The sequence below is a fragment of the Chionomys nivalis genome, chromosome 7, assembly GCF_950005125.1.
Source record: "Chionomys nivalis chromosome 7, mChiNiv1.1, whole genome shotgun sequence".
Lineage (NCBI taxonomy): Eukaryota > Metazoa > Chordata > Mammalia > Rodentia > Cricetidae > Chionomys > Chionomys nivalis.
Window position 1 is genome coordinate 97,676,082 of NC_080092.1, and position 13,858 is coordinate 97,689,939.

At 54.3% G+C, this 13,858-nt stretch overlaps 1 protein-coding gene across 5 annotated transcripts in view; it reads left to right on the forward strand.

Annotated features, from left to right (window-relative positions):
- The window catches only part of Septin9 (septin 9), a 160,741-nt gene that overhangs the window by 141,946 nt on the left and 4,937 nt on the right, over window positions 1–13,858 (forward strand). For all 5 annotated transcript variants that reach the window (XM_057773856.1, XM_057773858.1, XM_057773857.1 and 2 more), the window contains 7 exons: window positions 7,371–7,562; window positions 8,744–8,872; window positions 9,174–9,255; window positions 9,624–9,761; window positions 11,446–11,563; window positions 12,921–13,016; window positions 13,212–13,308. In XM_057773856.1, the coding sequence (XP_057629839.1) occupies window positions 7,371–7,562; window positions 8,744–8,872; window positions 9,174–9,255; window positions 9,624–9,761; window positions 11,446–11,563; window positions 12,921–13,016; window positions 13,212–13,308 (852 nt within the window). The remainder of the gene's footprint in view (window positions 1–7,370; window positions 7,563–8,743; window positions 8,873–9,173; window positions 9,256–9,623; window positions 9,762–11,445; window positions 11,564–12,920; window positions 13,017–13,211; window positions 13,309–13,858) is intronic.

The following is a 13,858-nucleotide window of genomic DNA, read 5'->3' on the forward strand; positions in this document are numbered from 1 at the left end:
GATGGGAAAAGACCCAGTTCTCAGGGAGACAGCCGGGTACGGGGACAGCCTAGTGAAGCCTGCCCTCTCTAGGAGGAGGATCAGCCCACCTTCTCCTTACACAGGTTCCTCCGACTTTCCTCCCATATTCCTTAACTCTCTGTTTCTTCTTCATTCACCCTCCTCTCCACCCACGGGACCCGCTGACCCACGCGGGACCCGCTGATCCAGATGGTCTCTGTGTGTGTAAAACGTAGGGAGCTGGACGTAACTCAGGCAATGAACCCTTACTCAGCCCAGCCTGCCCTGTACCCCGCCCTGCCCTCTATGTCCCCCACTCCCCATCCCCACCCTACCCCCCACTTCTGAGGATGCAGCCCAGGGCCCTGGGTGTGCAAAGCTAGTGCCCTGCTAGCCCTAGGTGTTCTTGAGACACAGCCTCATGATGTAGCTCAGGCTGGCTCTGAACTCACTACGTAGCCCAGAGCTACCCTCGAACTCTCAATTTTGTCTCCGTGTCTGGTTTTACAGACATGTACCACCACGTGAGGCTTACAAGTTATCTCTTTTGTTGGGTCTGTGAGCCTAAGTATTTTTGTGTTCCCTAAAGTGTCCGTGTCTCTGTGTGTCCGTGTCCATGTGCGTGTATGTGTGTACAGATGTACATGCATGTGTTCCCTAAAGTGTCCATGTCTCTGTGTGTGTGTCCGTGTCTCTGTGTGTGTGTACAGATGTACATGCATGTATTCCCTAAAGTGTCCGTGTCTCTGTGTGTCCGTGTCCATGTGAGTATATGTGTGTACAGATGTACATGCATGTATTCCCTAAAGTGTCCGTGTCTCTGTGTGTCCGTGTCCATGTGTGTGTATGTGTGTACAGATGTACATGCATGTGTTCCCTAAAGTGTCCATGTCTCTGTGTGTGTGTCCGTGTGCGTGTATGTGTGTACACATGTACATGCATGTATTCCCTAAAGTGTCCATGTCTCTGTGTGTCCGTGTCTGTGTGCAGGTATGTGTATACAGATGTACATGCATGTATTCCCTAAAGTGTCCATGTCTCTGTGTGTCCGTGTCTGTGTGCGTGTATGTGTGTACAGATGTACATGCATGTGGAAACCAGAGGAGCACATCAGCATCTTCCGGTCTATTTTTTTGTGACAAGGTCTTTCAGTGATCCTGAAGCTCCGTCAGATCAACTCGGTTGGCCGGCCAGCTAGTTTCTGGGCTGCCTTGTCTCCACGGCCTCCAGCTCTGGCACATAGAGTCATGCATAACTTTTACATGAGTGCTGGGGACTTGAACTCAGATCCTGTCACTCCATAGCAAGTGCTCTTGCCCACTGAGTCATCTCCCAGCCCCTGCGTCTTCACCTTGTGTGACATAAATTCCTGTACCGCTGAGCTATCTATTACCTGTGGGGGTTGTCCTGGCTCCATCTAGAGCCTTTGCCGGTAAAGCTCCCTCCACCCACTGCCCAAGCCTGACCTTTCACCTTCTTCCTAGTGCTTTAGGTATGTATTTCCTAAGTCCTTGGTAGGTATTTGCTGAATGATTCGGTGTTGTGGTCCTGGTCTCTGAGGAGATGGAGTCACTGCTTGTCATGACTTGTTGGTAGCTGTCTCTCCAGGGCAATCCCTGCTCTAGAGTCTCCCACCTCTGCATGTGCCAGGTTCCCACCCTGTGGCTATTTTCCCCCCCTCACCTTTTTTGTTTTTTTCTGAGCTGGCTCATTCCTCTCTCTGTGTGCACTCCTGCACACCTGGCGCAGTTACCTCTGAGCCTTTGTGGGTCTCCTGGAGTGGAGGTTCGCCCTAAGTGGACACTTTGATGTCTGCTCCAGGTGTGGGTCCTATAGAGAGTTTTGGTTTGGCCTGTTTGTTCTGGATGTGTGATCTCTTAGGCCAGGAGAACCCTGGAGTCAGGAGCCCTATTTGGGGCCTAGAGTAGTTGGTGTTGAAGAACGCGTCCATCCCTTTGGCCCTGGGGTGTGTTTTCTCAGACTGTACTGAATTAAAGTGATATTACCCTGAGAGACCTGTCCAGCCAGCTGGATGGGAGGTTCTGGCAATCCTGGGCTCTACCTTCAGCCTCTGGGGCCCAGAAAGGAGCTGACCTTGAGACCCCAACACTGAGACCTGAGGCAGAACATCCACCCAGAGAGGATGTGGTATATTTGGGGGTGTTCATATACCACAAGTCCAGGTTGGTCTTGACATTTTGGCGATGGTTGCGGATTCTTCTCACCCCAGAGGCCTGGGAGGCCAGCAGATGGAGCAAGGACTGGTGTCTCAGTACTCAGTAGCCCCCACTGGTCATGCCTGATGCCCAGGGACAGGTTAGCTCTGTTTTCTGCTGAGCCACAGGGGTGGGGCTTGAACAAGCTGTGTGAGGACAACAGTATTGGCTCTTAAGAGCTGGGCGTGGCTTGTGCTGGAGCCAGATAAGGGGATGACACTGACTTTCTGAGAGCTTGGTCCTGGGAGGGAGAGAGTGGCTGGGCTGTCCCTGGCACCACACAGATGCTCCTGCCCAGCAGAGCGGTTCCCACATTTGACCAGGGAGGCAAAGGTTCAGTTAGGGAGTGGACAGTTCTGGAATACGACCAGCGAGGCCAGCAGGAAGGATGAAGCCAGATGGGTGGCTCCTGGGTGTTGGTTCCTGTATGTCCTTACAAGCCTGTTGGCCTGGGCCTTCATTCTTGTGGCCAAGCGGGTCAAGGTCGGCCGTGGTACTATCCTTTCTGGGAATCCCTCCCAAAGGTCGGTGGCCCATGGCCCTGTCCCAGTAAGTGTGAAGGGTGACACAATCCTGTCCTCTTTGGCAGGGCCTGGGGTGGGGGAGAATTTGTTACTCAGTGGATAAGTCTGTCTGCAGATGGTAGTGGCTTGGGGCCCAGTTGTACCTACCATCAACTGGAGAAAACGCGGGGCTCCCCGCAGGTGTCTGGGGCAGGATGGGGTGGATGGGACCTGTGTGCACAGTGGGACCCACAGAGACACTGTCAGTCTCCCAAAGGTAGCTGGCCACCCCCTCAGGAACACCCTTGGCTGGGAGACGACAGGGCACTTGCTCAGGATATTGCCTGTTATCATCTGCCAAAGGGCCTCAACTTGAGTGTCAGCATCTGGGACTCAGGCGTCCTGAGCTTGTGTGGTGGCCTGGCTGGACCCTTTGTCCAGCTGTGCTATAAACACCTGCCTGGTGCCCACCCCCCTTCCCTCATCTCCTTGCCCCAACCATGAAGAGCAAGCACTTCCAGTGGTGTTTACTCATGACGTCATGTAACCACTGCCTCTGTCTAATTCCAGTACAGTTTTATCACCATGAAGGGAAACTCCACTCATTAAATATTCTCCTCTTCCACTGCCCCTGTGCATTTGCCTCTTCTGAGGCCTTCCTGTAGTCATTCATGCCTTGGAGTATCTGTTCTGTAGCTCAGTATGGTATTTTCTTTTTTTCTTTCTTTTAAAGATTTATTATTTATTATGTATACAGTGTTCTGCCCACATTACTGCCTGCAGGCCAGAAGAGAACAATAGATCTCATTACAGATGGTTGTGAGTCACTTTGTGGTTGTTGGGAATTGAACTCAGGACTTCTGGAAGAACAGTCAGCGCTCTTAACCTCTGAGCCGTCTCTCCAGCCCCCCAGTATGGTATTTTTCATTCGTAACTTTACCCCTCCTTGTGGGTGAGCGGTGTTCCCTCAGATACGCATGCCACGCCATTGTGTATTGCATCTGTGAACAGTTTAGCACTCTGTCATCTGTCTCTGTGTGCGCATGTCTGTGTGTGCCTGCACCCATTCCACAGCGCTCATGTCAAGGTCAGAGGTCAATTTAAGAGAGCCAGTTCTCTGCCTTGTGAGTTGCAGAGATGGGGGTTGGTGGCAGGTGCCTTCACCCATGCTGATGTGAGGATACCCCCTGAGCAGGCTGCGGCCTTGGGTGGCTGAAGAGGGAAGGTGTCAGAGAACACACTCCTGACCACTAGCACAGGACTCACTGTCCTTACCCAAGAGAGGCGCAGGGGAGGTTCTTGGAGGGAGAAGTTCAGCAAAGGTCTTACTTGTTCATCTGGCCATCCAGAGGCGTTTCAGAAAAGGGTCAGTGCGTAGCGCTGTCCCCTCTGTGAAGTGGGGGTTCTGGGCTGCCTCGCACTCTTGCCAGGAATGTATGGGGATTTAAAACCGAAACCAGCTACAATAGAGTCTTACAGTGTAGCCTTCCTGCAGCAGCTCAGTCACCAGTGCTTGGAAGTCACGTGGATGCATTCGCTGGTTCCTCAAAATTCAAAATAGAACAGCTCACATCTGAGTGTCTGTCCAAATCCGTCTTGCTGGGCATGGTGATTTATGCCTGACTCACACTATTCAGGAGCCCAAGGCAGGGGAATCGTGAATCTGAAGGCAGACTGAGAGGGCCCAAGGGGAAGAGGTGCGGGGAGAAGGGGAGAGCCAGCCTAAGCTCACAACAGCGCCTGCATACCCGTGTTCACACCGTGGTATTCACACCAGCCAACCAGAAGCAGCCACTCAAATGCCTATAGATAAAAGACTCCCTGTGCTGAGCCTGGAGAGACAGCTCAGCAGTTAAGAGCACACATACTGCTCTTCCAGAGGACTGAGTCCAACATCACATCTGGCATCTCACAGCTGCCAGAGGGGATCTGATGTCCTCCTCTGGCCTTCTTTTGGCTCCTGTACTCAGGCACACATACCCATACACAGACACACATTCATACATATAATTAAAAATAAGTGTCTTAAAAATTAAAATCATATGAATCAAGTTTTTTTTAAAAAAAGACTAAATGTTCATTAAAGGAATATCGTCAGCCTTTAAAAGGCCATTCTATAGCATAGATGAACCTTAAGGACACTGCTCTGGATCAAACAGGCCAAAAGTCAGAGATCATCCACCCCTGCTTATCCGAGGATCTTAGACAGAATGAACATTGCCTGAGACTGGTAGGAGATCGGTCAGGGCAGTGTGGAGGAGTGTCCTTACAAGGTACGAAGCCCAACCCTCATGACCTGTGCTAAAATGGTAAATTTTACCGCACGTTGTTCTAAAGGCGGAAGTGGCCAGGAGCTGCTGCGCCTTGGGCTGTGCAGGTACAGGATGCATCTGTTGACGTGGGTGATGATACGACATAGGGTCTGGGAAGGGCTCCGGTCACTCACAGTCCTGAAGACCTAGGGCTGGGATCACAAAGGCAACCCTGCCTGGGTGGAGGGTCTACCTCCCAATCAGGCAGGCAGGTGGATAGGGAGGCTCCCCCAGTGGGAAGGGTCACAGGGGTTTGCCAGAAGAGCTTCCAGAGCCCCGGGGAAGGCTGAGGCTCTACTGTGTTCTTATTATTTCTCAAGCAGGGCCCCTGGCAGGCTGAGTGTTTAGTTTGGTTTGAATTTCTGCTATGAACCTTGATGTATGTAGAAGGGCCACCTGGGGCTGAGACAAGCCTTCCTTGACTGGGGGTGATTAGAGAGGGTTGGGGGACAGCCCTTCCTCCTCTCACCGCTCAGGAGAGGGGTGGGGGCAGGGCGAAGTGGGTCTCAGACAGATGGAAGCAATTTTCAGTCACGTGGAGGAGGCCTGAACCGCTGCCCGGCAAAGCAGGGCCCCTTGTCCTTCTCCAGGAAGCGGCCCCAAAGCCACAGGTTCTGGGGCCAGATGTTGCGCCGTCTTTGTTTATTTAAAGATGCTAGAAACCGAGAAGAGTGTTTCTGAGTGGGGAGCTGGCACTCTGGAAGCCTTGTGGAGAAAGGACTGTGGCCCTGACCTGGGCTGGGGATGCTTCTGATGGGAGGCACTGGCCCCTAGGGCCTGCCTGTGTCATTGTTTGGGGACACACACGTGTGGACCCTCTGGAAGCTCCTGGCGTGTTTACAAGATTCTCTTGTTTAGTGCCCCTCGCCCCCCAATGCCAGGAAATGAGGTGACTGCACCCTGTGGAGGCGGAGACACAGGAAGCGATTGATGCAGTAGAGCCTTTGGGGTGGTCCTGTGCCTCCTTCCTGGAGCTGGCTTTACAAGCCTTCTGTCCTTCCCGCCACTCAAGCTTGGGGAGGGCGCAGAGAGGAAGCGCAAGCCCGGCTCTGCTCCTGCTGGCCATGCCAGTAGAATGGAGAGAAAAGCCATAAGTCCAGAGATGGCCAGGGCTGGGTTCGCTGAGGATGTAGGTGTCAAGTCAGCGTGAGTTTAGTGTTTCCCCTGGAGGTGGAGGGACAGTGTAACCAAGGCCTGCACAAGTCCGTACAGTACTTACTGGCCCGCCTTCCTGCTGCTTCCTGGGCCTGCTCACTTGAGAGGAGAGCTCTGCTGGGAGGTGGCAGGGGACGGGGAGTGCCTCCTGAGCTCATGTCCCCAGCAAGTGCCTTTGGTTGCCCCCCACTTCTGAGGAAAGATGTGGCATGCTTATGCACTGAGTTTCCTCTTTCCAGGCAGTGCGCCCCAGGGTCAGAGTTGGGGAACCCTTCCCTGGAGGTGGGGCAGGGCACAACACAGAGTGGAAAAAAAAACCAGACTTGGTTGGAGAAGGGAAGGGGACTTGGGAGCAGCTGGTGTCCCCTCTGTGTTGTCCATGTTTGGGGGGCTGGACCAAGGGGTCTTAAGTTGAGAGTGCTGACATTTTCCGTGAAAGAGGCGACTTTAAGACTTTTTCAACAATACAATATCCACACCTGGGCTGCCCCACAGCCACCCGGGTGGTTGTGGTTCAGAGCGGCACCTGAAGGATTCTCTCAGCACAGCAGTTCCGTGTACTATAAGCCTCTTGTTCAACCAGACCTGGGTGAACCGGCCTTGCACGTCCCTGCTGCGTGGGCACACCTAGGGTCTCCAGGGGCCACTGTCTGAATTGTCCCCCAGGCCTGGGCTCTGACCATGCTGACCTGCTGAAGGAAGCTGAGGTTTTCAATTAATCCACAGACCTCCTAACCAAACTGACTTTTACCTGAGGGTGAGGGGCACTTGGTGTCCAGCCTGTCCTGCTTCAGGACTGTTTCGGTCAGGTGCTTGGGAGTAGAGACACTCCCAGTGAGGGTGTGTCAGGTCTGGAAAAGGCAGATAGGGATCAGACTACCCCTCCCCTGTGACCTGCTTGTGGTCACCTGCTGGACTGTGAAGGACTCTGGGTTGCACAGCTACTGCAGGCCATCTGAGCAGAGGTGAAGGGTGTGCAGAGAGCGCCCCGGTTGGCAAAGCTGGCAGAGATAGCCCCGAGGGACAGGTGGCTGAGGGGTGATGGCCTCTTGGATGGAACCTTACAGGGGACTTCACTTCTGAGGTGTCCCACAGGACTTTTTTGGGCAAGTTGCTAAGCTCTGCAGCCTTGGTTTCCCCCTCCTGCCTGCACGTCCCATTCTAATGACTTTTTCCCTCTGCAGGCTCCGAGGTGGCTCCCAGCTGTGTTGGCGACATGGCTGACAGCCCTAGAGATACCATGCTCAAGCAAGCGCCCGTGTCCCGGAATGAGAAGGCCCCTGTGGACTTCGGCTACGTGGGGATCGACTCTATCCTGGAGCAGATGCGCAGGAAGGCCATGAAACAGGGCTTCGAGTTCAACATCATGGTGGTCGGTGAGTGTCACAGGCCCTCTGCCCACCACGAGCCCATCTTGCCATTCCAGGCCCTGCAGCTCTCAAACTGTGTTCCCAGCTGGGTGGAGGTAGCCCATGACTTTAATCCCAGCACTCGGGAGGCAGAGGCAGGCGGATCTCTGTGAGTTTGAGGCCAGCCTGGTCTACAAGAGCTAGTTCCAGGACAGGCTCCAAAGCTACAGAGAAACTCTGTCTCGAAAAACCAAACCAAACAAACAAACTGTGTACCCCACTATAAAGTGGGGAAATAACTTTCATCTAAAGACAACTGGGATGAAATACCAGATATGGGTGTTTGTGCTGGGAGAAGGAACTATATCCATCAGCAACTCCTCAGAGCGCCTACTACCTGTGTTAGCAATGTCACTAAGTAGTTGTAAGCCTTCTGTGACCAGTAACAATGGCCTCCACGTCTGAGTTGTGTTGAGTGTTCACTGGTTATTGCCCTAAGCCCTGGCCTCTGGGCTTCCTGGAGGTTCATCTAAGCTCCCACTCAGGAAGTGGGGTGTAGTAGCCATCTTCTTTCTCCTGTGGCCTTGGAAAGCTCGAAGTCACCAGTGGTAGGTCGATAATTAGTGTCACCTGAGTGGGTTGTGTCCAGCAAGCTCGGAAGTCCCTCGGACCCAACACATGAGAACTCACAGAGATCTTACCTGTCTTTGCCTCTCGAGTCCTGGGGTTAAAGACGTGCACCACCACACCTGGCCTGTGGTCCGGTTTTTCATTCTTAGAAGAGGGCTTTGCTCGGAACAGGGCAGATGCCAGGGTGGCATCTGGGTAAATGCCTCCCATAGGCTGACGTCCGGTGGTTCTCCCATGGCAGGGCATCTGTCTGTCTGGGGAACTGTGTCTATGTGTGTCTCCTCTGCCCTGGTTCACAGACAACCTACACCTGTCTTTGGGGCTGTCATCCTCTTCTGTCTTGGTGTCTCTTCCTGTTTTGGGTGGCTTCTCTAGGACCAGGACTGAGCTCTGGCCAAGTTAAACCAGGGCCCAGAGCCCCAGATTGTGGGTTTAAACTCAGCCCTGGACTTCTACTGAGGAGGTGACGGCCCAGGTGGGGCTATCTAGGGATGTTGTGAGGCCAGGGTCTCAGTGGAATATAGCCATGAGCTATGCTCTTGGAGAGCCTGCCAACCGGCCTCCACTTCTCTCCCCAGGGCAGAGTGGCCTTGGGAAGTCCACCTTAATCAACACCCTCTTCAAGTCCAAGATCAGCCGGAAGTCGGTGCAGCCCACTTCAGAGGAACGCATCCCCAAGACGATCGAAATCAAGTCCATTACCCACGGTCAGTTCCATGGAAGTGGGGGCTGAGACTGGGCGTAGGGATCCGCTTTTCCCAGAGAGTAGGGTCAAGGGTGTCCCACTAGAGATGTCACCATGCCTCCTCTGGGAACATTGAGACTCTGAGTAGGAACGGTCTGGGCCCCACCAGGCTGAGGCACCATCCAAACTTCTTTAATAGAGGTCGTTTTCTCCCTGGTATAACCTCGGCTGCCATTACAGCCCATCCTGGGACACCCAAGGCTGGTCAGGCAACCTGAGGGCTTGGGTGATTCCTCTGACGTGGGGTGCTGTGGTTTGTGCAGATATTGAGGAGAAGGGGGTCCGGATGAAGCTGACGGTGATTGACACGCCAGGCTTCGGAGACCACATCAACAATGAAAACTGGTGGGTGACCTCGAAGATCCTTCCTTCAGGTGGAAAAGCTCCCTGGGGCTTCAGGATCCCTGATACCACTTGAGCTCAGACACCCAGATAAGATCGCTCCAAACCCTAAAGCCACGCCTTTAGGGTCTTATATTCCAGATCAAAATGGGGTCACCTGGGAATCACACCCTCCCACCCCAGGACAAAGTTCAGCATGGGGAGTTTGGGCAAAACAGTCTAAGATAAGGCTGGCTTCTCTTTGCAACAGCCAACTGTTCCTGTATGAAGTCAAATGGGTGTCAAGCCAGTTGTGGGTGGGGTCTTCGGTGGCTTAGAGAGGACACGCCCCCGCATGGGCACTGGCTCAGCTAACCCGGGTCTCCATGCAGCTGGCAGCCTATTATGAAGTTCATCAATGACCAGTATGAGAAGTACCTGCAGGAGGAGGTCAACATCAACAGGAAGAAGCGCATCCCCGACACGCGCGTCCACTGCTGCCTCTACTTCATCCCGGCAACTGGCCACTCGTACGTCCCATTCGGGGCCCTTGGTCTCGGTGGTGGGAGCCCCCATGTCTAACACTGCTGGGGCTACATGCAGGATTCTGTCCGCCCAGCCGTTGGGCACGGCGAGGGGGATGGGAGGGCATGGGACACGACGCTGAGTCGGGGCTGTGTCGGCAGCCCTTATGTGGGTGTCTGTGTCCATAGAGGGTCTGTGACCTCTGCACTGGGTGGCTTCCTGCCCATTCTGCCTTCTCTTTGTCCAGAAAGCTGAGGACTGGCTAGAATCTGGTAGACAGGCTCTGCGGATGGAATGAGACTCTCAGGCTGTGTGTGTGTGTGTGTGTGTGTGTGTGTGTGTGTGTGTGTGCAACTCTAGCAGTCATATGACCATCTCCACGCCTAGAGATAGCTCTTACCTCCTGGGCCCCTGAGGAACACGGCTGTGTGAGACACAGAAAACAGTGAATGTCCTCTGTCCTCTATGCCACAACCTGTCCTTGCCAACAGTGCTCCCGGGGCCTCTGAGGTGTGGGAGCACCAGGTGCCTTTCAGAGTCTCCCTACCCCAGGGCAGGCGGACTCTGGCTGGTCTCAGTGACCAGGGTTATTGACACCCTGTGAATCGCATCTGTCCCCAGTATATAGGTTCCTCTTTCTGCTGGATACCCTTGTCACTTGTCCTGACTCTTTGTAGGCTGGTCTCTGTGGAGGCAGCAGGAGCTGGCCATGGCTCGTTGAGGGCTCCCAAGTTTGGTGCCTCCTGGCCACAGCTGCTGGAGGCTGTACATGCTAGTCTGTTCCAGACTCCTCTCAGGCTTAGACTTGGAGGGCATCTTGCATCTTGCACCCTGTCTAGATGTCATGGGGTTCGCTGGGGCCTTGTTGGAAAAATGCAGATATGGGTGTCTGAGCTTGACAATAGTGACCGTCTCTTGTGGGGCCAACAAGAGCCCATTCATGGCAGGGGTGCCATAGGCCTCCTCACCTAGGTCTGGCTCATTTGGGGTTCTGCACCTTCTCCAAGCACAGCCTGGGGCAAGGCCAAGATGACAGCAGGAGACAGGACTGACGTGGCTTCAGTAGGGAGAGCCGAGGGTGCTTCCCCAGTGATGACCCTCTGGGCTAGGGTCCCAGCTGGGCACCTCGCCTAGTTTTCTTCCCCTGACGCTCAGTCCCCGGGGACAGCAGTGGCTTCTAGCCATCTTTGCTCAGACTTCTGCCTGCAGCTTCACTTCCCACAGGCTGTCTGGGCCTGACAATACCGCTATGGAGAAAACGCAGTTTCAACAGGAAAATGATGCCCACTCTGGGTTCTGCCAGCCGCCTCCCCGCAGCCTCCTCCCTGCTCCTGTATCAGACCCTGGCTCTCTGGAGCCAAGCTGAGCTGAGGAACAGGCAGCCTGTCCCAGGGCCCATAGCTTCTGGACACTGTCACCCACTTCTCCCTGACACTGGGAGCCCCAAGGCATGACTGTGAGCCAAGTCACTCTTTGGGCAGAGTCCAGGGCCAGTTGGCTTCTGACAGTGGCGGATGAGGGGACTTAGAGCCAGCGTGGCTCCAGCTTTCCAACCTCAACTCAATAGGGGGAGTGTTCACCCCGCACCCTTCCAGACTCCAACCGTGCCCCTCTACCGATATGGCCTCCACTGTGATGCCCGAGACAGGGGATCCCAAAGCTGCGTCTCATTTTACTGTTCTGTCTCAGGCTTAGGCCCCTGGACATTGAATTCATGAAGCGCCTGAGTAAGGTGGTCAACATCGTCCCAGTCATCGCCAAGGCTGACACGCTGACCCTGGAGGAAAGGGTCTACTTCAAACAACGGGTAGGATGCACGGCCTCTGCTCAGCCCCCCTCCCTCGAGGACTGCCTGGACACGGTATAGGCCCGACAGGGGACTATCCAGCTCAGGGCATACGTGATGGAGTCACCCTTCAGCCCTTCACAGTGTGTTTTCAGTCTTGGGGGACCCCCAACCTGGGTGGCTGCCTGGCACCCCTATTTCCAGCAGCCTCAGGTTTTGGAGTAGACTAAGGAGAGGCAAATGCCCGGGGGCCGTTGCACCTAGCACACCTGGGTTTTATCAGCTGGGAAGGAAAACCAAAAGGGCAAGTCTGCCTCAGTGGCTCCCTCCTTCTCTGCCATGGTCGAGGCCACCGCTGTCTGGGTGAAAGGGGTGTCCCTGTGGGCATCTGCAGTATGACGAGTCCTGGGCCATACTTCAGAACCTCCTGGCAGCTCCAGCCTTAAATCCAATTACAGAGGCTCCCAGGGCCTCCATCCCAGGTCATGTGTCAGGGATTTTCCCAGCATACATAGGGAAGGGTAGTCAGATAGGGATGCGTCTGCTGGAGACTAGAAGGCTCTCCAGTGTATGAGAGCCTGGATCTACTTGGGCAAATGAGCTGTCCCCTGGGATGTCCTCTGTCGACTGCCACCCACATGGGTTGTCATGAATGTTGGAAGCATCTCAGCAGGCAGGTACCCCCTGAGCTGCAGGAGGGAACCATGCTGGACTCAACAACCCTGAGGGTTTTTTTGGGGGGGGGGATAGTGACGAGCTACACAGGAAACATGGGGAGATTCTCAGGACAGTGATTGCAGGGCCCCTTGGCCAGGCGAGTCCCTTCTTGATAGAGGCACCAGGACTGGAGAGTCTGGGCGGGATGCAGCTCGGTTGGCAGAGAGCTTGTCTAGCAGACAGAAGGCTCATGGCCCGAGCTTCAGCACCACATAAAACTGGGCACAGTGGCACATATCTGTAACACCCGCGCTTGGCAGGTAGAGGTAGGAGGCTCAGGAGTTCAAGATCATCCCTGATTACGTAGCCAGTTCGAGGCCAGCCTGAGCTGGAGACTTTGTCTCCCAAAGGGGTGTGTGTGGGATTGGAGAGATGGCTCAGGGGTGAAGAGCACTTGTTGCTCCCAGCACTCACACGGCAGCTCACAACCAGTTCCAGGGGATTCAACGTGCCCTCTTCTGGCCTCTATGGACAGTAGGCATGCATGTGGTGTGTGTGCATACACGCAGGCAAAACACTAAAATAAAAATAAAATGAATCTTTTTAGGAAATTAGACATTCTCAGGGCAGGGCCACTCTGAGCTAGCTTCTGTAGGGTTCATGATGCAGGTACCTGGTGGCTGATAGCCTGATTCAGGGACCACGCCCCTGTGCTCCCCAGATTACGGCAGACCTACTCTCCAATGGCATTGATGTGTACCCCCAGAAGGAGTTTGATGAGGATTCAGAGGACCGACTGGTGAATGAGAAGTTCCGGGTGAGTGGGTCAACCGGATGCTGGGGGTGGGGGCAGTGGTGAGATGGCTTTAAACCATGGGGACGTAGCCTCCGAGCTGGAAAAGGATGGGGGTCCATACGTCCACCCCTGGTCCTCTCCAGCCAAGGCGTGCAGTTCTCCAGGTCCAGATCCAGGGGGTCACGTGATTAACACACTCTTCCGCCTCTTCTCCAGGAGATGATCCCGTTTGCCGTGGTGGGCAGCGACCACGAGTATCAAGTCAATGGCAAGAGGATCCTGGGAAGGAAGACCAAGTGGGGGACCATTGAAGGTACTGGCTGCGCTGCCCGTGTGCTCACCTGTAGTTAAGCTTGGGTCCTCATCCATCGCACTGTGGGTCTCTCCTTCTTCTTGTCTTGTAAGGACGATGGCTGTGGGGTGCACCTGAGTTCCTTGAACGTAACTACTTTGTCATAGACTTAGTCACTCTGTCCCAAGTACTGAGGGCTGGGACTCTGGTCTTCTCTGGGGTCCAGGTCAGCACCTCGGTGGAACAGTCCCAGGGCCTTTCTTTGCCTTTCTTTCGGCTCTTCCATCCTTATTAGAAAGGACAGAGCTGTCTGGAAGATGAAAACCCACTTTGTTTCTTGTGACCGGTGTGGTCAAAAGGCCCCACAGAGGAGCAGAAAGTTGAGGCTTTGTGAGCAGGGGTGAGTGTCGGTCTGCACACTTTATCAATGAGGGATACGTCCGATGGCCTAGGTGATATAAGAATGTTCCAGTTGGTTAGGACTCTTCTTTCAGTTGGTTTTGGGCTCACTCTGTAGTTCTCAGAGTTCTGCCTTGCTGGGGTGTCCACACCACACCAGGCCGGCCGGAGC